Source organism: Oreochromis niloticus, linkage group LG10, assembly GCF_001858045.2.
Source record: "Oreochromis niloticus isolate F11D_XX linkage group LG10, O_niloticus_UMD_NMBU, whole genome shotgun sequence".
Taxonomy (NCBI): domain Eukaryota; kingdom Metazoa; phylum Chordata; class Actinopteri; order Cichliformes; family Cichlidae; genus Oreochromis; species Oreochromis niloticus.
The window spans coordinates 8,669,011-8,696,557 of NC_031975.2; the positions used below are offsets into that span (position 1 = coordinate 8,669,011).

Consider the following 27,547-nt stretch of genomic DNA (forward strand, 5'->3'; position numbering starts at 1 on the left):
TTAAAAAAAAAGAAAAAGTGACCCAAAACTTTTGAACAGTATTGCATGTTCAAGAGCGGCTGAATGTAAATATGACAGGAAAGACCCAGATTTCTTTGTTAACAGTACATCAAATGATTTTCATTGTCATTAATTAATTTTATTGCTTATATTAGTAATGGCACATTTATTGTTCATATAACCTTCTTGTATTTTGCGTTCACTTTTACTTGGCTACAAAATGTGCCAAAGTTTATGTAGCTTCACATGTTGAGATTTTACGTCACATATTAATGCAATCTATAGTGATGTTGTTTTTTGTTTATAAATACAAGTCATTTTGTCACAGACACTTTTTTTAAATTCTAAGCTACAAGCTAAAAATCTCACGCGTGCTCTGTAATGTAGTGTGATGCTGGAAGGCTGGTTACCATGCTCTATGGACCTAGCGCTGCTTCAAAGTACATTCAGCAGCTTTTCTTCCTGCCGTTGTCTTTAGTGCTCAGTCCAGAGGCTCCGGTCTGTTTTTGAATTTGGATGGCGGTTCAACCTCACTGTCGTATAACCATTATAATAGAATGCCCACGAATGACATCTTCCACATCATACCTCTGCCCCTCATTAGTCTGTGCACACCATTCAATGTACATAATGTATCTGTTTTCAGGTTTGCTAGAAGACTGTAGATTTGTTCTCAATCAGAAATTTTAACTCATCTTTGGTCGGACTCGTCCACCTCAGTCATTTGTTTTTGTTGTTGCTATATTAAAATACACCCTAAAAATATCTTGTTTCACTGTAGTTTAAATAACTGCAATGGGAAATCTTTCCCACTTTTATACCTCTTTTTTTGTTGTCAGTTTCAGTTTTTTTGGATCACAGAGAAAATGGAAAATTGTAAATTGTGACATTATTTATACTGTACATTGTCGTTTTCTTATATATTTATTGCATATCAAAGGATACGTCACTTGACAAGGGGCTACAAGGTATTTTAAAAATGTAGTATGGTCATAATGTGTTGATAGGGGAAGTGCAATCAGGGGGGTGGTTTAATTTTCATGGTGCTAGACCCCCCCTTGCCTCAGTGCCCCCTCATTAAACAGCATATAATGATATATGAACATAAGTCAGTGATACAACTCAAACCAACCATTTGGTGCTCAGAACCATTTCAACACAGTTCACTGGTAACAGAAATGGAATGATGTCTTTGTACTGTATCTAACAGATAAATACGAGATCTTTTTTAACATTTTTTTTTCCATTGTATGAAATTCATAATCTTGTGAGGCATTAGTGATTTTATGATGAGCATTAGCAGTAGTTGTAACTCTTGACACTTTTGCAGAGACTTTTAGGGATGTGACTTTTAATGGCGTCGAGGTTTTTCGTGTCTTGTCTTCATTATTAGGATTATTTGGAGGGTGTAATAATGCTTTTTTCCCCCCCTCTTGACTTGTTTGATTTATGCTGCACTTACTGTTTAAAAAAGAACTCACATAGAAGAAAAAACCTGAGCCAGACCTGTCTTAAATCCCTCTGTGATTTTTCTGTGACATATTGTATGGTTGTTCAAGAAAATAAAATGTTTTGATAAATTATCCCACAATGATTTTTTTCGACGTTTCATTTCTTTTTTGGAGTCCCATCGATGACCTAACCCTCTCTGATCTCTTTGAGATTAGCTCAATATGAGTGTACTCCTGTTACCTGATGGGTAAGCTACGGCCTCTATTAGCATTCTATGAGAAAATCTTAAAAGTAGCTTTGCCTGCCCACAGTCGTGGATGGCTCTGCAAGCTGCTTTGCAACCCAACTCTATTCCAGTGTGGAGGTGCAGAAGTTTATAAGCAACTGCATAACCATTTAAAAACACAACTTATTTTATATGGTATCTTTTTCCATAGACTTGCTTCTGTCTGAATCTTTTATTAATTTGAATAATTTCAAAGTAAAATTAGTTTTACAGGAGAATAAAACCTCATGTTATTGGTGATGCAGTTGCCTCTTTTTCTAGAACCAGTACATCAAAATTTTAATTTTCTAAAAATTAAAATAATCTCACTATGCACTTGATGGAGCACTTTGTCACCATCAAATTTGCATTATCCATTAATTACTAAATACAATCTCTTTGATTTTTAACAAAGATTCCGCTATCATTCCTGTCAAACTCAGTATTAATTTAAAAAAGTGTTAGCTATAAAGCCAAACTAACAAATACTGAAACGAAGGATAACATTTTTATTTTTATTTTAGTTTGCCAAGTTCACAATTTTTTTTTCACTTTTGAAGGCAAATCTGTGCAACAATGAGGTCTTGTGATCCTGAAGGATCTGATCCAGCGTTTAAATGTGCCAGTTGCACTTCTGTCAGTCTGCTTATGGCCACTGAGTGGCTCCACTGGACACTGTGCTTCCCTCAGAGTTGATGTTGAGGGAGGCGAGCACACAGCTCGTTTATTTTTCCCTCCAACACTTTCCTGATAGCACCTTGTCAAAGCTACAAGCTGCAGCTGCTCTCGAGTTCAGCAGGAAAGTAATTCAAATATAGCAATAAGTCATCTGAGTCATACAGTAAAACAATGAAGTCACTGCAAAGTGACCAAAAGAAGTAACGCTACATATTACTTATACAATGATAATGAACCAAAATAATATAACAGATGTAGACTTACATAAAACTGTTTGAAAACAGGCGCCACATGCAATGAGAGTGTCATTCTTTCTGTCTCACGGGTATGAGATTGCCAGACCTGTGCACATCACAGTGTAGAGCGTGGACACAGCAGCGGATATCCCGGATCCAAGGACAGGAAGACTGGTCTTCCTCTACCAGCCCTCTCATACACTCACATGCACATGCAAACAGCTCACACTGTGGCACTGCTAATGGCAAAAACACTGGTTGACCCCCGTCACCTTCTCTGTTCCCCATCCCCTCTTTCTTTTTTAAACCCACAGATTAAACGCCAAGAGCTCTTTGATCAGTCCTCTTTGTAGCGGCCATTAAAATACTCTCATTCTCTTTGGGGACTTTATAGATCTACCCCTTGTTAAAAAATAAATAAACAAAGGTGTATACAGTGACCTTTTTAAAAAAAAAATAAAAAATAAAATTAGACTTCATAGCAAAATACTAATTTCACCCTTTGATCTGAGCCCCTGTGGCTTCTTATCAGTCCCATGATAGCCTCTTTCCCCACGTCTAAGTTAGCAAGTGTTCCCCCGCTTCCTCATTTCCTTATGTTTTCTGAAAGAGCAGATCTGTTTTTCATCACAGGGTCAAGGGCCAAACCCCTGTCACTCCCGCACTGGGAAGAAACCTTATGTAAGTCTGTCTGTGCCTTTAACATCTTACTTCAGGCTATATTGCCAAGTGGTTGAAATGTAAATATAGCAAGTCTGCATCTTCTGTCAGACTCTCAGTATGACTTCTCCCAGAATGGGTTTATAATTTTTTTCTTCTCTTTTGGCATGAAAAGCGATATAAAATGAGCTGTTTTGGATTTTGAACAGGACCTTATCGGGACTTGACAGTGAAGAAAAAGCTCAGCAAAGGTGTAAAGTGTTGCAGACTGGGCTGCATATAACTCCTCTAATCCATCCAAATAAACACTCTTCCTCCCTCCCCCTTCCTCTCAGGGGTTATCATATATAAACCCCTCCACTGCACCTCTGCCTAACAAACCTAACATCAGCCTTTAACACAGCCCAGCCTTCTTTCTGTCCATTGGACGCAACACAGGATACAGGCTCACACATTGGCTTGGATCTCAAAACTCGAGTCAGAGTGAAAATCTTAAAAAGGGAAGGAAAAGCATGTCAGGGAAGGAAGCGCTGAAGCCCGTAGGAAAGCACAATTTGCCACCAGCCTGTAGAGCTTTTTTCTGGCCGCTTCTGTGACAGCTCTAAAGTCCAAACTGCTGACAGATTCCTGATTCTTCTTCTTCTTCTTCTTCTTCTTCTTATTATTATTATTATTATTATTAGTTTGTACAATTAGCCCTGAGCACAGAAGAAGATTTAGCCGAGGGGTAGAAACTCCACCTCTACTTGGATATACGTTCGAAATCTGGATTTTTAGTCGGAGAAGACGCACATCAGGAGGAAATTCTTGAAATTCTCTTCATCTGCTGCTGCCACTACTGAGCTACACCGGGGAAGGTCATCAGGTTTATAACGCAAGTAAGCATGACAGGATCCATCCTTTATTTTTCCTTTCCTTTCTTTTTTCTTTAAAAAAAAAAAAAAATGAAAACATGCTGGAACAAAACAGCTCATTTTATTTGAATGTGTACACACTAAATCAATGCCATTCAGTAGGGTTCATTTTGATCTGGAAGCAAACATTTTCTACAATGTCTCCAAAAGGCCATCCCAGATCGAAGGAAAGATTTACCTGTTAAAATCTTGTGTAAGCCTTTTATACATTTTTTTTTAATACTCAAAAAGCCACTTCAACTTTTCATTGACTTTAACCCATGTGATAGTTGTTATTCATGTTGTACTCTTTGACTTCCATATAATGCACAATAATCTAGTTTTAGAAGAGATTTTTTTATAATCTTAACACCTAACTGGACAGTCGATTGAAGGGTGAGGTTGAAATGCCAAAGTGAAAGATTTCACACTGGTGAATAACAGCAGCTGTCAGTGCAGCACAGATCAGAGGGAAGTAGTGTTATTGCTCCTCTTTATTGTGTGGAAACACTTGAATGAACTGAAATGTAGGAGTTAAAAGCTCACACCCAGCATTTCATGAATAAAATTGTGACATTGTTGTGACACTTCGGTGAGTAGTGGAATTTTTTCAAACTTTTCCAGATGCTCCTGGCTCATTGTTTTGGGAGGGGGTCGGAGGTGGAGTCAGGGAAGTTAATTTCCTTGCACTTAGAGCTGTGTGGTTATTTCGTGTTGACTTTCCATATCTTTTGCCACAATATTTCAGGGACCTATTACATAATATGGTTTAATATTCTGTAACTTTCCATCTTTGTAACGGGCGGACTGAATCAGAATCAGAGCATGCAGGGAGAGGGAAGGTTTTTAACAGACAATCAGAGACAAGTAGAGACCCAAGATGAGATCGATAACGTCGGGATTAAAATAAAGTCATGCTGATCCAGGTTGTTTTGTGGATTGTCTAGCTGCATGAATGAGTTGTGTGTTTTTCTATGCAGAACAGACCACAAAGAAGATGAGCCTCTCACGGAACGGGACGCTGGAGAAAACGATGTCTGAGCAGGCCCGCTCCGAAGCACGGTTCTCCTCCAGATCGGGGTCAGGGGTCGTGGTGCCGCCGCCTTACTATCACAGAGGGAGCGAAGCCGCTGACCCCCCTGTGGAGTTGAGGGGCTCTCTGGACTGCTGGGCGTGCTCCGTGCTGGTCACTGCACAGAATATGATCATCGCTCTGATCAATTTTAGTCTGGCGAGCATCTTGTTCGGCATCATCCTCACCCCTGCGCTGACCATGATCATATTCGGCTTTCTCTGCCACTCCACAGTAAATATAAATATATATTTATATAATTATCTTTGATTTAGTGAAAGAAAATGCTGTTTTAAAAGGTAGAAAGAAATTGTGTTAAAAACTAAATTCTGCTGGTAATCACAGTTTATAAAGCCAAACATTGGACTTGCACCTCTTGATGTCGATTGTTAATCAAACTCTTATGTTGGAATGCCAAAAAAAAGAAAGGAATTCCTTTATTTCCAGAGATTTGACGCTGTTTTCTCAGCTGTTTCTGGAGCCTCCCAGAGCTTATTTACTAAGCTGCTCTAGGTCGCTGTGAGATTTAGGCCCTCACAAACAGCACACTGCATGCCAACAGTGTTGTTCATCACTAGTGTGAGCCCCTTACATATACAAACACTTCTTAGAGTTAGTGCTGATGATGGTTTGGTGTGAATGGCCTCTGTGACCCTTCATCCCTTCTCCTTCAGGTGCAGCCCCATGGAACATCCCTGTACTGTTCAGAGCTGCTGGACGACACAGCCTGCATAGCCCTGCTGGTGGTGGGCTTTCTGCTGCTCACCCCTCTGCTGGTCTTGGCGCTGGCGGCCTACTGCCGTCTGGCCCGACACCTCCAGCTGGGCCTGTGCTTCATCCCCTACAGCCGGGCTGTGTACAAGAACCTGCCCACCCAACGCAATCAGAAGCAAGGTCCGGGGAGCTGCTTTAGTCAACAGGATGCAATGGAGAGACAGGGGAAGGGTAGCATCTGGGTGTAGATGAGAGGAGTGGAGAGGAGGATTGTATATGGTTATATTATCAAGTTGCCTGCTTTATAACGAAATCTACTTTTATATGTCCTTTTTCTGTAGCCATTGTAAAAATCCATCACATTTAATCATTCATATTCATTGTTTAAGAGTCACAATTGCTTTTTGATTACAGTTTCAATGTATTTAATTTTTTTACATTTTTCTTTTCTTTTCCTTTATACAGTAAAGGTTTTTTTGTACAATAAAGTGTCACTCAGCTTTTTCTTTTTTTTTACAGAGAAAAAAACCTGCCCCTGATAGCTCAGTTAACTCAGTGACATATACTTTTGGCCAGATGCAGGAAAAACTCATGACATGAGCTACATAAAATTTAGTATGGGCCAGATGTGGCTCAAAGGGTATGACCTGAGACTGACTTAGGATACGGCAAGTGTCTGGGGTCATAAGTTAGACCTGTGGCTTAGTTGAGGCAGCTAGACTGCAACTCAGCCTCATTAGTCAAAGCCAAAGGTAGCCCAAAGAAAATTACAAATGTGGGCCAAATGCTGAATATGGTGAAGGGGGACATGCAGAGTGTTGGTGTGGCAGAAGAGGATGCTAGGGATGAAACTGAAGATAGAATTTAAGAATGAGGAGAAGACTGGGTAGTGGACAAACTGCCACCAACAACCCACATAACAAGCTGCTAGAGAGCAAAGAGGGTATATGGGGATGTCAGCTTTTTCACAGGTGATTGTCTGTTACACTGGACTTCTCACTTGGACATAAAAAGCCACATCCCTGCTGTGTCACTGATGGTAGGAGTACTCTGTTATTTTTCTTTCTGTTATTTCTACAACTTGTGATGCTCTGGTATAGCCGTGTGAAACACATTTATACTAATAAACTTCAGTAATAATTAAAAAAAAGCAAAAGTATAGAACATTTTTTGGTTGCACTCTAGTTATATGAGGTCAGAACAGGAATTTGTAGACATCTTGATTGTACCTCAGTTCAAAACCTTTTTGAAAAACTTGACATCTTGGTTTAGACTTTACGACCAAAGACTTTATCACCTCTTGAGATTTTTAATAGGAACCACGGGTCTCAAATATAAGGTCAGTCTGCCAGACCCTGGCCCTCAAAGTATTCAGTGGTTCAAACGGTTTTGCAAGCTATAAAAACTGCAAAGAAGAAATGAGCAATTCCATTTCCTTTGTTAATAAAATTGAGGAATTTCTTGATATATCTTTTGAAAATTGACTTTGTCATTCCTGGCTTCAGAATCTTCCAATAAAAAAAAAGTTTCTTCCCTGTAAAACATTGTTTTTATGCAGAGAGGTCCAAAGAGGTGTGGATCTCCTGAAGGTAAACTGGTCTCTATGTTTATGAATGACAATACATTTTCTTCATCTAAAGCCATGATTATCCGATTCATAATGTGCAGGTTGCTCTTACTCTTTAAATCCACAAGGTGGAGTCAGAGACATCATTCTAACTGTAAGTGTCACAGTTGATATATACACACACACACAAAGTGGCCAGTCAGATAAACGAGATGAAAGAGATATAAAACCTTTATTCAGTTATAAATTACAAACATAAGGTTTGGCAGAGTTTTGAATAAGACATTACAATTGCCGTCCTTTAATTAATTTGCGGTACAACAGCGAAGTTATGTATTCCTGTAATATAGTGCTTTGAAAGAGCTGCATTTCACATTAAAATGTCTGGATCTGTGTTTCCATTTTCTGGTCTGGACAGGTATTTGAGGTTAACAGGGTTGTTTGCTGATATTCACTAACAATTTGTGGTGTGGGGGTTTGTAGAGAGCTGTGAATGCACCAGGTTCCAGGATACCCTGTCCCTGTTCATTCACCTGACCCATGATGATGTAGTTGACACCTGTGAGAATGTAAAAAAAACAAAAAACCCACAAACATTAAGATTAAATGAGGTTATGTTTGTTGAGTTAAAGACAATACTGCTGATCTCCAGTGCCTGGATAATACGAATTAAAAAATAAGCAACAACCTACCTTTGCGGAGCAACGGGCACTTCTTGCACTGTGACATCAGCTTAACTGACATGGTCTCTCCAACTTGTGTTATGGTTAGCCGGCCTGCTTTGTAGGCCTTGATGAGGGACACAGTAATCTGAAGAGTGCCTCGGGGCCTCGGGGCCACAGAGGTCACCTTCCCGGTTAATACTGGAAAAAAGGTGGGGTCAGTCAGAACGTAACATCTGATTGATAATGCATGTGTGTGTGTATATGTCAACAGCAGGAAACTTACCAAATTCACTGGCACAGAAACTAGTCTTGATTGTTCCATTTCTTTTGCAGGCTTTGGCACAGAGTGGATTTTGAGGCACTAATAAGAAAATAGTGAAAAAGAAATAATATATTTTTAGTGATACCAGTTGTTAACTTTTTTATTTTTATTTTGTACATTTACCTACCAGGCCTCTTTCCATTTGACTTTGCATTAGGGTCTCTAGCAGTCTTGACTGGTTTGGGGCTTGGAGTGGACCTAGGGACAGGAGCTGGCACATATTTGGTGGTTGCTTCTATGGGGGTAGAAGGATGTGCAGGTTTGACAGGAGGTACTGGGGGACTGTATCTTGTAGTCTGTCCTGAGTTGACTGTTGGTATGTGAGAACCACGTGGGATGCTGGTAAAGCGGGCGAGGAACCCATCAGACGTCACACTGAGGTCTGAGACAAACTGGACCAGTAGCACATTTCCGCTGGTAACAATAGGTCTAGGAACGAGACAGGAAAAAGGATGAGGTGTAAAATTAGAAATGGCTATTTTAAAACGACTTTAAAGGCTTCAGAAATTTCTATCACTCACTCTGGGACCTGATCGCCACAGTATTTTCCAATCAGACGTGAGTCATCCCTCTCTCCGCCATTAAAGAATGCCACATAGTCAAAGCGACAATAAGCGTCATCCTCCAAGGCAAACTTATCAAAATTCACGTGGATCACCTGGTATCCAAAGAGACACAAGTATAAAGATTCAGTTAATCAAAGTAAGGGATTTTGGCCTATACAGTGTCTGCACACTGGGAGTGAGCTTGCCACCGACCATATTAGGGTCCACAGTGATCAGCCAGGAGCAGCTGGTTCCTGGGTCGTATTTTTTGTCGGGCCAGTTGGGTGTCTTGATCTCTCCCTGGGCTTTTGTTATCCTCCCCCCACAGAACTGTTGGTCTGAAACAAGTCGTAAACACGTCATTAGGATGCTAAATGAAGACACTTGTAAATTATTCTTAAAGCTGTCTGCACCATTAATATCAAATAAGACATTTCACATTTATAACAAAGATATACATTTCAACATTTCGAGCTGATATTCCTAATCTAGCCTGTTGGCTGGAACACTTTTTAAAATACATTGTGCAAGCTCAGGGGTGTAGCATCATACTTTGGCCTCTATGCTGGCCCCCCCTTTTACTATTATTACACAATATCTGATGAGCCCCCAGGGTACTGCTGGAGGTCGCTGGAGCAGCATGACTCAGGGTCACATTTGAAGCCTATTATTGAAACTTAATTATAAGCTCTTCCAAACAAAAAAAGAAAAGTCTGAAGACTAATCTTAGTCTTGATACTCAACATCTATCTGCTGAATCCAGACTGTCGATGGTTCTGCCTCCTGTTACTTTTAATGATATGTTTCAGATCATTTGCCAGAGGTTACTTTAATTACCAGTAATAATTTGCTAATGAAGGTTTTAATGCAAAGAAATTCACTACTTATTATTCTGCTCCCTTACAACAGTACTGTGAAAGCTGAGTGAGGTGGGAGACTTCCTGTTTTCTTTAACACTGTAAAAACTTCATTCCTAAACTATGAAAGCTGCACTTGCCAATAGTTTCAAAGAATATAGTCATTTTTAATAGTTTAAATCCAAAACAGACATAAACTGGGATTTATAAAAATTATAGGAGTTATAAATGTTGTTAAACTAATGTGTATTGAGAACCTCTGCAGTGCTTTCAAATGTTTTATTATTATTGTTATTATTATTACTGTGGTTTTAGGTTTGCCACCACTTAAAGCTGAGGATGCAAGAGGCCAAGAAGAAGAGGAGATTAACTATTTAATTAAGCTTAACTTTGATTTAAGGCAAAATTACCTCATTAGAAATTGTGGTCATGGTAACGAAGATCAAAAATATATGCTACATTCAGGCACTGGTTTATAATGAATGGTTGGGATTATTTGGGAATGCATACATGGCATTATAATGAAAAACAAAAAAACAAAACAGCTTCATCATGTGACCACATACCAGATACGTAGGGTTTGACTGCAGTGAAATAGGCCAAAAATCCTCGACTCTGCGTCTCGTCATCAGTCACCATCTCCAGCATCATCATGTTTGTGGTTGAAATGAGAGCCCCGGGTCGGAAAGTTCCACAGAAGCGACCCAGTTTTTGCACCAAGTTGGAATGTCCATTGTAAACATCCAGATAGTCGTAGCGGCATTGTGAGTCAGCCTCGAGGTCAAAAATGCGAAAGGAGAGCGTTACCACGTTTCCCTCTGGGACCTGGAAAGCATCGAGATCACATGAGTCAGACACAGAAAGCTTGGCAAAACTGGAGAATTCAGGCTTGGGGAAGGGAGAGTGACTCACGGTGATGCGCCAGGTACATTTGGTGTTTGGTTTGTAGAAGCTTGGGAACCCTTCACTTCCGACTAAGCCTGATTCTGCAACCATGTCTCCTCCGCAGTAGAACACAGGCCTGTGGTAAAGGAGACAGTGAGAAATGGAAATCTCAAGCAGAGTCCTAAAGAGACTGACATCCTCTAGTTGGCTGATTAAATGAACTCTTGGCTGTTGTGGTTGTTGTTGTGGGAATTTACTGGAAGAAATTAGTGTAAGCAAATGGAAATTTTCATTATATGATGATTTAATCACAGGGTGTAGATGTTGCTACGTGCATTCTTGCAATGTTTTTTCTCAATTAAAGTCTGTTGTTTAATTGACACTAAAACAGGGAAAGAATGAAAAAAACAACAATAATCACACTTCAATCAAGTTGGAGTCAGCACTCGAGCTCTGTAACAGGATCATAATTAAATTAAGATGACTTCTTCTGACAGAGCCTTGTTTACTCTATATCAGTCATTTATAAAGCCTATAAATCGATTTATAGTCTTAGCTTGGCTGTACCTCAGGAAATAGAGCCAGAGACTGTATATAAAAGATGTCTGTGGCTTTCTGCTTTAAAGACAGAAGCCAGCGCAGAAGTACTTTGCATTCTTTTTCCAAGTCCAGCAAGAGGAAAATCTTGTGATTGCAAAAAGACTTTTGATTATATGGTTATACGTGTGGCTCTACATAGCGATTTTCTTTTGTCAATTATCGTCTAAATAGGAATCTGAACTTTTGATTAATTGAAGTCATTAGCCTTTTTTTTTTATTTCTATGACGATTCGCCATTAGCATGTAGTATCTCTCAGTTTTGAAAATCTAAGGTGGTAGTGGCAAAAATGCTAACGTTGAAGTTTCACAGCTGGACTTCCATTACCAATGGGAGACGTTAAGGTCCACTAATCTGTAGGTTGGTGGTTTCATTCACAGATCTTCTGGTCTAATGTTGAATAGCATTCTGGTAAGATAAATTGCTCCCATTATTATTTGTGTGTTTTAAAGAGACTTGCACCTATAGGCTGCTTTTGTATTCAATTTGAGAACTCAAAGGGCTTTCCTATACAAGCCTCATCCAGCCAGTCACACAACTGCCTTTTTCTTAGTCCATTTATACAGTAAAAAGATTTTCAAACTTAACAGAGTTTGAACTAACCAGGCATGGTTTGAGTTTGGGCTAGCATAACTAATGTAAACTGGTTATCATGGTTGTGTATTTTGATCCCCAATGTGTTCCTTGGACAAAACATAACTTTACATGAACAAGAAAGAGGTGGGTGTTTCCTGCTTCTTGCTAGCTAACATTATCTCTTATCTTTGGTGTTGGAAGCTATCTAACTTGTTGTAACTAGTACACCCACGAGGTAAGATTGTAATGCTTGATAAATAGAGATGTTCCTGCATTTGTGCAATATGCGTATTTACATCAAATAACTGTTTGACTCAGACTGACTTTGATATTGTGTGCCGCTAACAGAGGCTAACTAGCTAAATTTGGTAAGGGTTAGAGACAACACCATCACAGTTGTTGCACATATTAATTTTTAATTTTTATTTATTTAAACTCGAGTGCTTTGGTAGTCCATAACTAGGAAGTGACTAGTCAGTAGCTTGAAGTAAAGAGTTGAATAATTGTAGGCCAGGGAAATGTACTGGGGATAATCCAAAGGCAACGATGAGTCAAAGGGTAAAAGTGCAGATGGGGCCAGGGCAGCTAGTTGCAGTTGTTATTTGTTATGTCAGTTCAAACCCAATCAGAGTCTAAATACTGAATATAAAAGGAATGCCACTGAATTCCATAAACTGATATGATGGATATGTTGGACATGCTCTACTACTTGCTGGATGTTAAAATGTTTCTTAGCTGCTTTTTTTACTGCTTTCTGAGACGTAAAACTTAACTGTCTTAGCCTAAATAAGAAGGAAATTGCTGACTAGCATATTTTACAGCTGACGCTCAGGTTTTGGACACTTTGCTGGAATGCTGAATGTCAAAATGTACTTTCCAGGAAGAAAAATGTCCTATTTTGGCAAGGATACATTTGTAAAACTAGGAGCCACTGACAAAATGTCAGTTATTATGAAGTCATTTCTGTTAAGGGATATTTTACAGTTAGTGGTGTAGAGAGTTTTGGAGAGTTAAAGTTTTTAAGAAATATAAAACATCTTTCAATCATGCCTCATTCAGAGGAAGTAAACAAATTGTAAGGAGGCAAAAACAGCAACGTGGACAACCAAAATTAGAAAACTAAAATTAGATTGAAACATAACATTGTTGTTTTCCCAGACTACAGCTCAGACAGCAGAACCCCAGCAAACTCAGACAGCTGCTGATTACAGCCTAAATGCACAGAGCCAGAGCCAAGTTTCTCTGATTCAACCCCACAGGCAGAGCTGAAAGCATTAACATCTGTGGCACCTCAGCCTCTGCAGACTCAGTGCGCCACACATCATGAGCCCAAAACCAACAGGACAGCTCTGTGCCCAATTAAACAGTCAGCTGGAAAGAATGTACAGAAGCAGGACTGAATTAAAATGTCATAGTAAAGATCATTTCAATTCCAAAGCAGCAGAGTCTTTTTATCTCGGCTGATATTTGTTAAAACGAACAAAAGTATCTTCACCTCACATATCTGCATTTGGGAAATAGAGTGAATTTCAAGAAGCTTTCTTCTGCAGGTTCTCGATTACAATTGATTTAAAATACAACCTCACCTGGTGAAATTGGCCTGTTGGGCCTTTGTCCATCCCAAACTCAGAGACAGGAGCAAGGAGAGACCCCAGATATGGCTCATATGCTTCATGATGCTGCGTAGAAAAAGCAAACCAGACTATTTGCAGAAAAGGAAGATGGTAACAGGAGGCAAGAGGTGAAAGACAGAGGAGGAGGAGGAGGTGGAGGAGAAGGAGGAGGAGGCTCGGAATGGGCGGAGAGAATGAATGAGTAGGGGGGCAAGAATGGACGAAGAGATGGACAATAAGGATGAAAGGGCTAAAGCTGCATAAAATAACCATGAGGGGGGGATGACGTGAGTGGGGAGGGACGGAGGAGAAGGCTTTAATTTGAGCCAGATGTTTCTTCCAGAATAAGTCTGGTCTCAGTCTCAGTGAGAGCATCTAGGAAGGAGGAGCAAAGGGCTCCAGTATCAGAAGTCTGGAAAGTTTTGTGTCTGGATGTTTCTGGATCTTCAAATGCTTAAAAGTTCAGGAAAAATGAACTCCAGCCTGTGTTTGACTCCTGATTACAGAGGGGGCACAGGTAGAGGCAAAGCCTGAGGCTGTATGGGCTGTACGTGCACAGGAAGGCCCGTAAATCTTTACATTCCACAGCATGATGTGAGACCTTTAATTTGCAAAAAAGAATATTTTTCTTAACCAAAAAAAAGCCTTAGTTGAATCAAAAATACATGTGGGAGTCAAAATAAGTTCTAACAGGATAATAAACCTGATGCTCTTATTTCCCCAAGCCCCAGGAGCTCCTTTGGCTCCATTGAGTCAAGGACTGTTTATTTGCCACCAAGGCAAGAATAACACTTGAGAGAAGGGAGTATCCTTTCTCTGTTGAGATTCAGTAATGAGCCAACGCTTTTGCCTACATTACTGAGGCCTGTGAAGGGTAAGCTGATGTAAAATTATCCACTTTTATGGACTACAAAGGTGGACATCTTGATCAAACTCTGAGGGAAAAGGTGCACACAGTCTGTAAAATCGCAAAGCTGTTTCCACAAAGAAGTTTTTTTCTTTTCTTTTCTTTTTTTTATAAGATTTTATAGTTCAGATTTCATTGTGGTGTTCCAGATTACTTGAAAGCGGTTTTGTGCCACATGGTTTCCAAACTTTTGACAGATTTGGTGCTTGTCTGTTTTGCAGTTTGAGAAATGAGCATTCCCCAGTTGTGCTGTGTTATGTTTGTGTTTAACCCCAAAGACTTTGATAAGAGTCAGCGGGGGAAGGAATGCAAAGGCGCACAGGAGTCTGCTGGTGGTGGTGGTGGGGGGTGTGTACTGCGTCTGCACAACCGTGCAGCCGCTGCCAATATGTGTGGGAGTAACAGTGACCTTTAAGCCGTAATCCGATGCAAGAGTGTAGGTTTCTGCTGTAACTCCTGAAAGAGTCCTCCAAGCTGGCCCCACATTCCTGCTGGGGAGTCAAGAGGGAACAGCAGCGGGGGAGGAGATGACTTGTAGTGAATGGACGGCTGAGGCAAAAGAGGAGGGGTGTGCTGACTGAGAAAAATGGAAAACAAACTTAAAACAGTTTGACAGCGAGACAGTCCCAGAAAAGTGAAAAGTTGTTTTTGGTGTGCACCCTGGAGCTAGGTCACGTCCATGCCTCCCTGAGCCAGCACATTACTGTTATTACATCCACACATTTCCTTTTGCAAGCTGTTAATCTCTCTCCCTCTCTTTTTAAACTCTGAAACACAATTTAACGTGACACTGTGCTTCAGAGGTGAGAAAAAAAACAAAACCAGAATGCGTGCAGTTGTGTGAATCTATCTGTAAAGGTGATGGATCCAAACTGATGATTTTAAAGCAACTGTAGAGCCATCTGTTCTGTTTAAATATGGTTCCTCACAAAGAAAAAAACATTCCTCAAGTCATGTGGTGCGTTGCAGTAGACCAAGTCTCATAGGATCTCAGTGATAACTAGATGGAAGCACATGCAGAGGTGACTTGGAATGACTGTGTCCTGCTTTGTCTGAGTTTGTCACTTTTCAGGAAAGAAGTCGTTGAGGCATAATAGCCTTTTTCCTGAATGCACTTCATTGTGTGTCTTATGGGGAAACTAGGATATTCCAGTGAATGAGCCAAAAAGCTCACAGCAATAACAGGATGTCTCACTGAAGTCAGATCTAACAGCAGCTCAAATGAAGCAAACCCTGTCACACCTAATACTTGCAGACTTCCCTCAAATTTTATGGTAGCTGCTCAGGAGACATCATTATTTGCCAGTAAGTCCGAGACATGTTTATGACAATATCCTAGCTAGAAAAAGTTAATTCCTTTCACATGCAAGCTTTTCCCCTCATGCTGCAGTGGCAGACATGGTTTTCAGAAATAAAAAGCACAAGTTAGATTCAGATGTAACTGGTTGCATGCAGAGGTGATATAAACGAGGTGTTGCATGCCAGCATCTATGCTTTTGCATGCTGGCAGGTAGTTTAGTGTGAGTAATTTCAGTCTGTACTGTACGTGAAGTAATGTTGTAGAAGACAGGGCGACACCCAGCGGTGAAAACGTGAAGCTACATCTTGGGAGCAGTGTTATTTCTTATCGCCGCCCTCACAAATAGATGGTGAAGTCGTGTAACAACAACGGTCTATCCCCCCTCTCTGTGTCATCATCTTCGGAGTGATAGCAGCTCATTTTCTGTTTCTTCGTCCAAGTTGTTCCATTTGAAGCGTGTGCAGTCGTTCATTTAGCCAATCTGTCAGAAAGGCTGTTTTGCGCTAACGAAGCAAATGAAAAGAGTCAGCTCGAGAGCGCCATGATAATAATGTGCAAAATGAAGCTTTGCTTTTATGTGCTTAATTTAGAGCTAGCACAGCTGTGCGGGAGAGCTTTTTTCTTCTTCTTTTATCACATATGTCGGCTAGGAAATTCATATTTAGTGAACCGATAGCAGGAAATATGACTGCTTTAGCTACTCTTCAAAATAAAAGCCACCGGAAACGACAATGATAACGTTTTAACTTACGCTTTTTTGTTTTTTTTAATTGAGCATTTATTAGAATTACGTAGAAAATTCGAGAATAAAGGTAAAATACTGCTTGACCTTGGAATAAAATTGTCGACAATAAGATAAAATTGTTAATACTTACTAGAAAATGTATATGTGCTAAAAGAGAAATTATCTGTGTGTTACCTGAAACAAATTGTAGTACATTCTCACAAATTGTTAAATTTGTTAAAATTTCTATGTTCTCAAAATTTCAACTTTAATTATTGTATTTTTAAAAATATGATCCTAATACTCCTTCATAGGTTTCCCTGGTTCCAAAACCCGAAGTAGATATTGGCAGGTTGTTAGAAATTTTTAGAGAGCAACCCCCAATATCCCATTCTGTGATGTACATGTGTGTCTCTGTCACACCTGACAGTTTGTATTTTTGCTCTCTGGTTTCAAGAGACTTAGTTTTCTGATACAGAATTTAGTGTGCGTGATTAATATGGAGGTGTAAGTTTTGTGCCTCCTTTATTAGACTAACTACGGTGAATGAGTTACATTATAGCTTAGCTCATTTATATGCTCATGCAATTGGTTGTGCATGCGGTTTAGTTTTCAGTGATTCGAGAGTCTTAATGTGAGTTTAAGGAGTTAAAAAGAGATTATAAACAAGACTGAATGGATGCAGAGAGGCACATTTTTCTGACTTTAGGTCTCACATAGTCTTTTTTGGCACTCTTGCATATAATAAGGATCAATTAAGGATATCATTTGCATTGGTAATAACTGTATGCTTATTCACACAGGTCCCAGATTTGCAGTCATATTTGCATTTCCCCATTGTTGCACACGGACAAAGCGCAGGAAGCACAAACGAAAGCACAAGCTGTCATAGACACAGTTTTTCCAATATACATATATTTCATGATGTTCATCAATATAATAAGACATTGATAGATTTACACTACAATTATTTTATGTACTTTAGTTTCTCATTCAGTCTCCTCTCCTTTGCGTTGAGTCAACCTTGTTAAGTTTCTAATCCCATACCAAATGACAGCACAATAAATCTATCAAATAAAAGCAAACAGAAAAAAAACATACAGCCCAGCACATTGCCCATGATCCTCCAGTCCTGTCCCTCCTGTAAGGCCAGATGACCAGGGGCAATATGGACCATCATCCCAGAAAGTCCACTCCCAAAAAGACAAAGAATAAAAAGAAAAGTCTTTCCTCAAAAATAAACTGATTTAAACAAAAAATATATCTCGTAGATACAAACGGCAATCTGATGTAAACTGTAGAGTCATTCTAAGCACTCTGGACTATTGGAAGGTAAAAATACTTTCCCCCACCCTTCTAACTTCCCATTTTCTTTACCTTTACCCATCAGTGCTGACACACAAACAACTCAGTGACATCTGGAGTTATTACTAAACTGAAATAAAATAAAAACACAATATTTGGTTTAAAAAAAAAGAACAAAAGAAACATGTTAACATATGTTAAGTAGAATATTGTGAATTGATAGCCATTCAAAGAACATTCAGAGACTCAAAAGGTTCCCTCCTATTGCTGCATTCACCCCCTTTAGGGCTTAATGGCGAACATTTCAATAAGGTTGCGGATTTTGCGTTGGTCTCCTTCTTTCTTGCTCGTTTTCTTTCAAAATTTGAATTACAAATCCAAGAGCCCTGTAAAAAAAGGACTCCAAACACTTATTCCCCCTAAATGACCTGAACACAGCGCTGAGATCACTGAACGGTTCTTGAGGCTGACGTAAGACAATATTCACCAGTGAATCATATTCCCATCCCGCTTGAAAATGAATGAATCACAACATTTAAAAAAAGAAGAAGAAGAAGAAAGTGCCACGGTGTTCAAATTTATGCACACTTCTTTTCATACAGACAGTAAAGCAACAGAAAAAGAGAGCAATCACTTCGTTTTCACTATTGTGACCAATAGGGTTGAGCTCTCACGGGACAACAGCTGGATTTATGGAGAACACACAAATCCTACCCCAATCAGTAGTGTTATACCACTTCAGTCCACTGTATGGTTAACTCCTTTAAGATGGCTAAAAGGACCACATCTGTAACCCAATGACGATTTGATATTGCCAAAAAAATCCAATTTTACTTTTTCTCATGCAGTTTTTGTCCTTGTACATATTATGGTAAATTTGCTAACGTCTTAAACCTGAGGATATGGACCCCTTATCCCCAAAACACCCCCATATTACAACACCAAACAGATGCAGATTTCACTGTTTTTCTCGGGTTTGTCTAATAGCTGTAGTTTGTATCTTGTTTTTTTTTTGTCCTCTGAAAAATTGGCAGCACTGTGGAGACACACAAAAAAGAAGACTTGTGCTATAATTAGTTATAGGATCATGTGTCTACAAACTAGTTACAGATTAAAGAAGCTCCTCAAACCTGGATACACATGATTAGGGGAAGGCTAATGTAGTTTTGAGATTTGAAGCATGCGGTCCTCAAGTTTTGGTTTAACTTGCATACGTTTAGTAGGATGGCACACTCACAAGCCGTAACAGACACACCACATAAACAGTGTGTACGAGTTCAAAGTTCCTATAGGTAGAGTAAGGGTGTAAGCTATCTGAAACAGACTGGGATAGCTTGGATAACATCTTCCTATCTGCTTGTTTTTGATGGCAATTGGCAGCATAAGCATGGAATTCTGGTCTTTGGTAATCTTCTGTGGTTTGCTTTTGCTTTGTTTGGGGATAAACATATGTGTATGTGGGGGGTGTGTTAAGGTTGGAACGGGCCAACAGTTCTGGTAACCTCTCTGTTCATCGTACTTCAGTGATCAAGGAAACAACGTGCCTTCACTCTGAGAGTTAAGCAGCCTAATCTGTCAGGATAAACTGGGGATATTCCCAAGACTGAGCTATTCTAACACACACACACACACACACACACACACACACACATTAAAGCGCCTGTGCACACATACACTCACACGCGCAGACAAGGAATTTCAAAAAGTGAGTTGAGCAAAGAGGGGAAGGTTGGTTTACTCAAGTGGTGGGGAAGATAAAAAGACACAAGGCTGCTAAGGCTTTATACACATTTGCTCTGAAATGCTGTATTTCCTTCAAAACTAAATTTCAGGACTGTGGCATCAGTGGCAGTAAAGCATGAACTGAGCAATTTCCTGTTGAGCATTTATCAATGCTTGACCGGTACATCATTTCTCTAAACACGATATAAACTTTGATTCGCCATAACAAAGAGGAGAAGTCTAAATCGCCCCGTGGCCGAGAGCGAAACCTTTTCAGCAGTTTTGAGAAATCAAATGTGTAAAAGGCCTTAGTGTCCCACAGCGTCTGAAAATTCCAAAAAAAAGAAAAAGAAATCAAGTGCATCTATATTGCCCTGCTCTCCTGCTCCTAGAGTAGCCGAAATGGTCGCACGCTCAGGAGTTAGATGCCGAAATCAAGTTACGTAAGAGTTCAAGACCAAACCAGTGAGGGCACCAATGAAAGAAAGAACTGCAATAACAACAGAAGCCTCTCCCTTTGATGCTTGGCAGTGTGTAACGCACAGAGCTGAATTACAAAAAACACAGCAGACAGAGGTAAAGAGGAGCTCGCTGCCGGTTAGCAGCAAATGGTACTGATTGCACACTTCCTCTTTACCTGTCTGTTTCACACAAAAATATACTATAATTAAAAAATAGAATCTATATATTTAAAAAAGAAAAAGGCCTTGACTATAGGGAGACACACCGAGACAAACCACTGCTCTAGCAAAACGCTCGTCTTAGGAATGCTACTTTTTGTTGTTTGTTTTTTTAATTGTGACTTACTTGTCTTGTCGCTAGCTAACCTTTGAAGGTTAGCAAACTGCTCAAGTAAATCTGAAACTGTGAATTTGACTAATTAGCCCCTGTCCCTGTTGCTAAATCTACAAGGCTGAATTGTCTTGTTTTATAATGTGCTCTTCATGTGGAGAGGTTTTTTTTTGTTTGTTTGATTTTTACTGCACCAGGACCTGCTTTGGCCAGGCTATGAAAGAGCCAGACAGCGCCATCAAAAACAAGGTAGCTTGTGCATTTGAAGCAGACACCTCTTCTGCAGTCCCTCCACACCTACTAAAAGTGTGAGGGGGATGGGGGGAGATTGTGTGACTGGAAATAATTGACACTTACTGATAAAAGTGACTGAAGACTAAGACTAAGGCCTTTTAGTGTCCACACTGGGGAAATGTTGCTGTGTGGGAATTCAACAATTTATACAACGGTACCCTCACAGAATACATCTCCAGAATATAAGTGTGAGTGTGTAAGTGTAATGTTAAGATAATACCTCTAAAAAAAATAATCTGGACAGTTTCAAAGTCTAATCCTGCCTATTGAAAATGTACCCTTACAGCTATTTAACTTTTTTCTCCGGTGGTTTGCACGACTGACGTTTTCGACACTAGGTTCATCGCATTTTTTGTTACTTTTTTTGTCAAGATACTTACACTTACATGTGCTACAGTAAGAGCATTTGCACTAGACTGCAATGAAGGAATGTTTTCGAAATAAGACACTACGTAATATTTAAATAAAAAAAGAAACATCTACAGACATTGGTCCAACTGTACTATGGCAGTTTTGAAATTATCAGAAGAAATTGAGGTGTCCAAGCATGCCGAGAGACAGAAGGCGGGGGGGCATAAAAGACGCAACAGATGAAAGTTATTCAAGAGGGAAATTTCAAAAGAGAAATGGAGGCTGATGGGAGGATTACATGGAAAGGGGTCTGGAGTGGTGATGATTACTAGAGCAGTTTCACAATTCATGCATTATTTGTACGCTTGATCGATTATCAGTGAGCATTAAATCGCTCAAAAAGCCATAAAAGAAGCTAAGACTTGATTTTTGTTTTTCACGGCATCAAGTTATCGAAATCCTGAGCTGAACAAGGAGTAACCTGGAGATTTTCTAAGGGCAGTTCTTTCTGCGGATTAGCTCCAATTTCTGTAACTTGATGTCACTTTTTTTTTTATAAAAAAAATGCAAGTTTTAGTTCTCTGGCTTGTTTTGCTGGATGCGAGTAACCCAGACAAGATGAAAATTTGTATCCCAGTTGAATGGAGGCGAACGCCACTATGCATAAATACACCGAAAAGAGAGAAGAAGCAAGGGGACGGAAAGATGATGAAAAACATGCAAAAAGTACACACTTCGATTAATAGGCAGTAGTTACCGCTGAAGCATACGTAAAATTAATACAAAAAATAAAAAGTACAAAATGCACACGCACCGCACGCACACACACACCTACAAAACGGTATATATCAGAATAAAACTCTACAAAGAACTATATATATATCAGTTATGTAACAATTATCGCCAATCGTTGTTTCCTTTTCTGTTGATGCATCGTCACAAGTGTTTGGTTCTCAGTATGGCAGGTTAGAAAAGCCAAGAGTACCCAGAAAGGAGACAGGGCCACACACTCACAGGACAAATATTGACAGGGGTCCAGAGGCGAGGTGGTGGAAGTGGGGGAGCCGTGGGGGCCCTGATGGGTTTAGGGGTGTTATATCAAGGCTAATTGGGGAGATGTAATTATATATAGAGAGAGTAAATTAATCATCTGCGGTAAATTTTGTCATCAATTCGAGGGTTTTTTTTCTGTAGCAAGGAAGTTAGGATCAGACTGGGGTAGGAGCAATTCTTCTTAGGTGCTGAAGTACACTGTAGAGACAAAGAAGAGAGGAGAGGTGAAGGAGGGTAAATCGCTGCACGGGTTAGGAGATTAAAAAAGGCAATTACAACGAAATGTATGTGTATTACAAATGAATAACACCATTGAAATAACTGTTATATCTGTTATAGAAAATATCAGTGTGGTTCTTACCAATAATGACAATGAGGACAATCACACATATCACGCCCAGGATAATCATCATCTGTAATCAGCAGATTTCCAGAAAAAAACAGAGATTTTTAATTAAAAAAAATCTTCAAAGCACTAAAACTATCAAACAAAGGCAATCTTCAATTATCATCAAAATTTCACGTGCCACTGATTGAATTATTATTTTTTCTGTTTCTGCTTTTTTTTTTTTTTTTTTTGTCATCATAGCTGCACTGCACACAGCCCTAAGGCCACATGCCACTGTAATGTCATGATGTAGACACATACAGCACAAGTATAATTTCTACCAGTGACACACAAAATTAGGCTCAGGAGCAAAGTCTATAGCAGAAACTGATGGTTGTAGTTGGCTCCATGTTTGCAGAGGCTTTCTGTTTCACTTTGATTTTTTCTTTTTTTTTTTCATTTTGTCTGTAAACAGACAGACATTTGCTATTCAAGCAAGGATGTCTGCATGACCTCACCTTGGCATTTTTCCACCAGTATTTATTCTTCAGTTTTGCAGCACTGGTCTCAAACTGAGAGGCTCCAGCCTGCAGGGCATCGGCCCTGTCGTCCAGTTCTGACAGCTTCTGATCACGCTCCAGAACCTTGTCCACATTTACACGCATGATATCCACCACCTGGGGGAAAAACACACAGAGCAGTGTGGTGTAATCGGCCATCAAGACAACATGACTGCATGTAAGGGTTACTAGATATAGGATATTGTTTATATATTTTTATAGCAAAAACTGTTTGAAGACTTGGAGAAATGATAGAGGAGTCAAACCCACTACTTATTATTAAAGGTTCATTTTTTTCAGTTCTTTTTTTAGTATGTGAGGAAAGCAGAAAGGATTGAGTCACAATTACCTGATGAATGAAGGAGGCTCAAAGCATGAATGCCTGGCTGCGTGTTTGCACTGTACTCACCTCATCCACCTGTGCCTGTGTCTGCTGCAGACGGCGGTTGCTGGTGAGGTTAGGGGGCTGATTCCCTCCCTCTGGTGCAGGGGCTCCGGCGGCTGGGGCAGACCTGATGATAAAAAATGCAAATATTCAATTGTATGTAAAGCATGTTCATCATGTTAAATTCCCACGTTACTCTACAACAGATGGAAAAAAAAGCCACAAGTGTTTTTTGTGATGCGGTGAAAATTAGTCTACAAAAGAATGAGTCATGCTCCCCAAAATCTTCACAAAATCTAAAGAGGCCATCAAGTCTGATGTAACAGATGTGAAGGTTTCACAATGTCTCAGTTCTATATGCTAATATATATGAATCTACTGAACTTGTCCTCTTGGGCTAGATGAACCTGTTCTTTGACATTATGTACAGACGGTGACCACAGTGAGAGAGTGTCATTTCACAGAGTGGGAGTGTCATTTACCGCTAAAAAGTCAACATGTACTGGAGCCCTGTGCTTTTTGAATCAAGGGAGGCATATATGTTTATATATAGAGAGAGTTATAGTTATGGTCCACAACATTAAGTCAAAATGAACCAAATAGCGAAACAGGTTGGGTAAAATGACCCTACATCGCAACCCGGGTGTTTCTTCATCATTGCCATTTCTAAACCTCCTGAAGCAGAGTTCCACCACATGGCAGTTTCAGAATAGTTTCTCTGCTTCTTTTTGTCTTGGTGAAAAATACTTAAATTTGTCACCGCTGATGCAAATGTCATTTATATCTATTTGAAACTTTAGCTTTTTCTGTGCTGCTACACTACTTGTGATTTAGGTATAGCCATAGTTTTTGTAGTATATCAATAGAAATAAAAAAAATATCCACTTTGAATACAGTGGCTCCTCTATGACACGCATCTCATCACTGAGATGGAGAATGAATGGGGGGCAGGCACAAATTACAACCACAAATATACTTTTTAATATTTTTTTCAGGAATAGTTTGTGGCTATTTTAAACATAACCTTTAAACATTATACAGCTTGATGTATAATGTATAACGCGGTCGCTACAACTCCTGAAATGCAAGTGAGAAAGTGTTAAAAATACTTAGATGGAGTGTGATCTAACGCTTCCCGTTTGCTTCTATAAATCCAAACTAAATCAATAACCACAAAGTAAGATCGTGAACAAGCACTCTGTGATAAAGCTAAGCTTGTAGCATCTTATGAGAAATATACCTTAGCTGTAACTGAGCTACTTCACTAGTGCGAGGGAAAACTCTGTACAAAGGTCACCTCTGCACACTCACAAATGACTAATCCTTTAACAACAACAAATCCTTTCAAATAGTTTACGTGGTGCTGCTGGTGGTCCCTATGAGCCGCCAAGGAAAAATTATAACAGCTAAATGTCATATTAATAATATTATTTGCCTTAAAATACAAACACGTGCAAAATACTGATATTATTTTATTTTATCAGACTAGTATTACTAATATTCTATAACTGTATATTTACAGGCATGAATGTACAATGAAGTTGCACAGATATTTGCATGTATATAATTACTTGGAGCTCCCCCCCAACTCTCCAATGAGTCCCACCACAAAGGTGTAATGTGTACAGAGGTTCACGCTGTCATCACCTCTAAACTAGCACCAGGAAGAGCTGCCAGTGCTGTGACGAGGTTTCTCACCAGCTTTCACATCCTGCGAAAACTGCGTGCTGCTGATTTGATCGAGCCAGGTGAATCAACCGTTTCTCATCTGTGTGCCACTTCAGAACATAATCTAAAACCTTTAAAGCTTTAAAGTTAAGAAAACAAACTGAAAATAAACTAAATAAAGTGTTTTCATGCTCTCTGTATTTTAAATAAAGGATATATTGTTTTCATTTTAAATACATTAAAAAAGGAGAGAGTTATTTTATAAACGACCCTATCAGCAATCTGTGTGCCAGTATTCCAGTTCAATCACACTTTGAGATCATAATCAGTGAAAACAACAAAAACAAAAAACAAAAATGCAAAGCAACTCTTATTTAATAAAAGCCCCTAACATAAGATGCAGTTTGGTCTACAGTCCACTGCTAATGTCAGATTTCCTATGAAAGCTAAATATATTCAACCTTCTTTCAAGATAGTGCTTTTAAAAATAGTCTTGCCCTGTGGAGAGCTGCTGCAACACTGATGGGACTTATTAAGGTTTTCAGGGGGGCCCTGATGAAATGAGGAAGCATTTCAACATTTATGCTTGGTTTCCTTAAGCCAGAGTAAGGTTGGCAGATAGACAGACATTTAACTCTACAATTGATTTCTGTTTGTCACTGTCACGGAAAAGCATGCCGCCTGATTTTCAGCACTGGAGAGCGACATTTCAGCACTGGACAGCGGCACAGCAGTCCACACGAAACTGTCTCATCCCAGCATGTCTGTCCCATTCTGTTTGATGCTGGGCACTGGATCCTAACCCACACGACGTTCATGTGTGACCGTGTACCCACACAGACCAGGAAACATGAAACATCCCTGTCCACCGCGAGCAGGACGGGCCTGTAAAAACACCTACAGCCTGCCAACGTCGAGGGCGGGGAGGTTCCTTATTAGGGAGGGTGTATTTTAGGCTCTTAAATGCACAATTGCAACCAAATATGACGACAAATGTAACTCAAAGCCCAAAGAGAAAACGCTAACAGGCACGACGACACTGGTAAATGACAGGTCGTGTGTCGGAACCAGGCTGCTTCACCCTTAAAACTGCCTGCTATGCGAATGCTGACAGAGAAGGCTGTGGCGGCTACTTTTCCTCAGCCCACCCTTTTTCACCGTGCGGTCAAAAACAACAAAAAATGGACAATAAAGGTGCGTGAAGAAAGACATTTACATGCTTCATTTACCCACGAAGACCCAACAACAATGAAATGTGGTGAGATATACAGCTGTCCGCCCTCGCACTACAATCGACGACATACAGTAGGAGGCTAGGCTATCCCCACCCCCCGCTGTAGGTTGCAAATATCACGTAAACTAGGCCTAAGCCTAATTCAGAGCTAATAATAACAGCGTCTTTGACAAGTTTTATGGTGTATTCGTCGAAAATCGTCGAGGGTGTGTTCAACAGGCTATCCAAATAGTCTGGCGCTGGTCAAACAGCTAGTATGGCTCGTTCAGCGTTATGTCCTTGCTGTTTCTAGAATCAGCCAAATCGTCACCTGTGACTGAGCAAGGGAAGAATAATGCACTGGAAATGTTCAACAAGGGGACACAGCTTTAGAGAACACGACGTTTTTTCCCTTCTTAATATTATTATTAATAATAAGAAATAAATAAATGTATTTAATTAGCCTGTGGGTATAATCACACAGACGGTGTCCTTTTCAAATCAAACCAGTCCAAACTGGAAAAAAATGCGTACGTGCTGGCTCAAGTCAAATCTAGCTCACGGCAAAAAAACAAACTAATAATTACAACAAGGAAAAAGACGTCGACAAACACGTTCACTGTACACACACTGAAAATAAGGCTAATAACGCGTTTAATAACAGTTAAACCCGACGGCACCGTCTGCTCTAAGGTTAGGCCGACGCGTTAGCCTCTTCACTTTTGGGTCATATTATCAGAGGGAGACAGCTGTGAAATGAGCTCAAACTGCGATATTTCTCCATGATCAACACAACAGCAGAGATTAATGACCATGTCAGTTTATGACGGCTGAGGAACACTGTTCACACACCACAAATCCCCACAAAGCCTCCCAAACACCAGTCGTGAGGACCAAATCGCAATTAAATAAATTCGGATTTCACAAAAAATAAATAAAAAAAAATCAGCGAGCCTGTACTTACATTTTCCTGGTAGCAGGGAGACAGCTGTGCTCTAATCCGGACTGGAAATGTTAGCGCGTGCTAAGTGGCTGGCAGATGGATGTGGATGTGCCTTCTGCGCTCCTCTCTACCCTCTGGCAGCCTTTGGTTGGTTATTGTGGCGTTTGCCTGCCTATATATCCTAGGAGGAGCACTGAGTTTGAATCTGCCACTGAGAGGTGTCTCCTCGCTATATTTCTTCCTCTTTTTTTTCTTTTTAAAAAAAATATCCCTATGTCTACAGATTTGCGGCACCTGACAGGCTATTTACTAGAGCCCGGTGCTGTCGGAGACCGTGCTGTAATGAAGGTGTAATAACCCTCCGCCTGGATTAGGTGGACAAAGATGGCTCGGTGACGTCAATC

General features: G+C 39.9%; 3 protein-coding genes across 4 annotated transcripts; 1 reads left to right on the forward strand and 2 right to left on the reverse strand.

The window, feature by feature from the left end:
• Positions 1 to 1,680: 1,680 nt before the first annotated feature.
• tmem88a (transmembrane protein 88 a) lies at positions 1,681 to 7,127 on the forward strand. 2 transcript variants are annotated; one of them, XM_025910746.1, is made up of 3 exons: positions 1,681 to 1,699; positions 5,165 to 5,490; positions 5,931 to 7,127. In XM_025910746.1, the coding sequence occupies exons 1-3, from the start codon at positions 1,696 to 1,698 to the stop codon at positions 6,216 to 6,218; spliced, it is 618 nt and encodes a 205-aa protein (XP_025766531.1). In that variant the 5' UTR covers positions 1,681 to 1,695; the 3' UTR covers positions 6,219 to 7,127. The 2 variants fall into 2 exon arrangements, with proteins under 2 accessions (XP_025766531.1, XP_003450498.1); XM_003450450.5 differs by lacking the exon at positions 1,681 to 1,699 and adding an exon at positions 3,663 to 4,169.
• Positions 7,128 to 7,750: 623 nt separating this feature from the next.
• Positions 7,751 to 13,788, reverse strand: pcolcea (procollagen C-endopeptidase enhancer a). Its single transcript, XM_003450484.5, has 9 exons — positions 13,572 to 13,788; positions 10,839 to 10,947; positions 10,493 to 10,751; positions 9,283 to 9,407; positions 9,046 to 9,182; positions 8,652 to 8,953; positions 8,486 to 8,563; positions 8,230 to 8,400; positions 7,751 to 8,096 (listed from the first exon to the last, which is right to left on the reverse strand). The coding sequence occupies exons 1-9, from the start codon at positions 13,658 to 13,660 to the stop codon at positions 7,966 to 7,968; spliced, it is 1,401 nt and encodes a 466-aa protein (XP_003450532.1). The 5' UTR covers positions 13,661 to 13,788; the 3' UTR covers positions 7,751 to 7,965.
• A 3,636-nt stretch (positions 13,789 to 17,424) lies between these two features.
• Positions 17,425 to 27,519, reverse strand: vamp2 (vesicle-associated membrane protein 2). Its single transcript, XM_005471940.4, has 5 exons — positions 27,165 to 27,519; positions 23,344 to 23,446; positions 22,893 to 23,051; positions 22,408 to 22,459; positions 17,425 to 22,244 (listed from the first exon to the last, which is right to left on the reverse strand). Coding segments are annotated over exons 1-5 (333 nt in total). The 5' UTR covers positions 27,167 to 27,519; the 3' UTR covers positions 17,425 to 22,227.
• Between the last annotated feature and the right edge of the window lie 28 nt (positions 27,520 to 27,547).

Bases quoted from the DNA above. Each gene is read 5' to 3' on its own strand.
- tmem88a (XM_025910746.1), top strand. The intron at 5,491-5,930 runs GTAAATATAAAT...CTTCTCCTTCAG, and splicing joins GCTTTCTCTGCCACTCCACA to GTGCAGCCCCATGGAACATC.
- vamp2 (XM_005471940.4), bottom strand. The intron at 23,052-23,343 runs GTGAGTACAGTG...TTTTTCCCCCAG, and splicing joins CACAGGCACAGGTGGATGAG to GTGGTGGATATCATGCGTGT. The intron at 22,460-22,892 runs GTGAGGTCATGC...TGCTGATTACAG, and splicing joins ACTGGTGGAAAAATGCCAAG to ATGATGATTATCCTGGGCGT.
- pcolcea (XM_003450484.5), bottom strand. From the start codon at position 13,660: ATGAAGCATATGAGCCATATCTGGGGTCTCTCCTTGCTCCTGTCTCTG. The intron at 9,183-9,282 runs GTCGGTGGCAAG...TTTGGATACCAG, and splicing joins TCACTGTGGACCCTAATATG to GTGATCCACGTGAATTTTGA. The intron at 8,097-8,229 runs GTAGGTTGTTGC...ACATTCTCACAG, and splicing joins GTGCCCGTTGCTCCGCAAAG to GTGTCAACTACATCATCATG.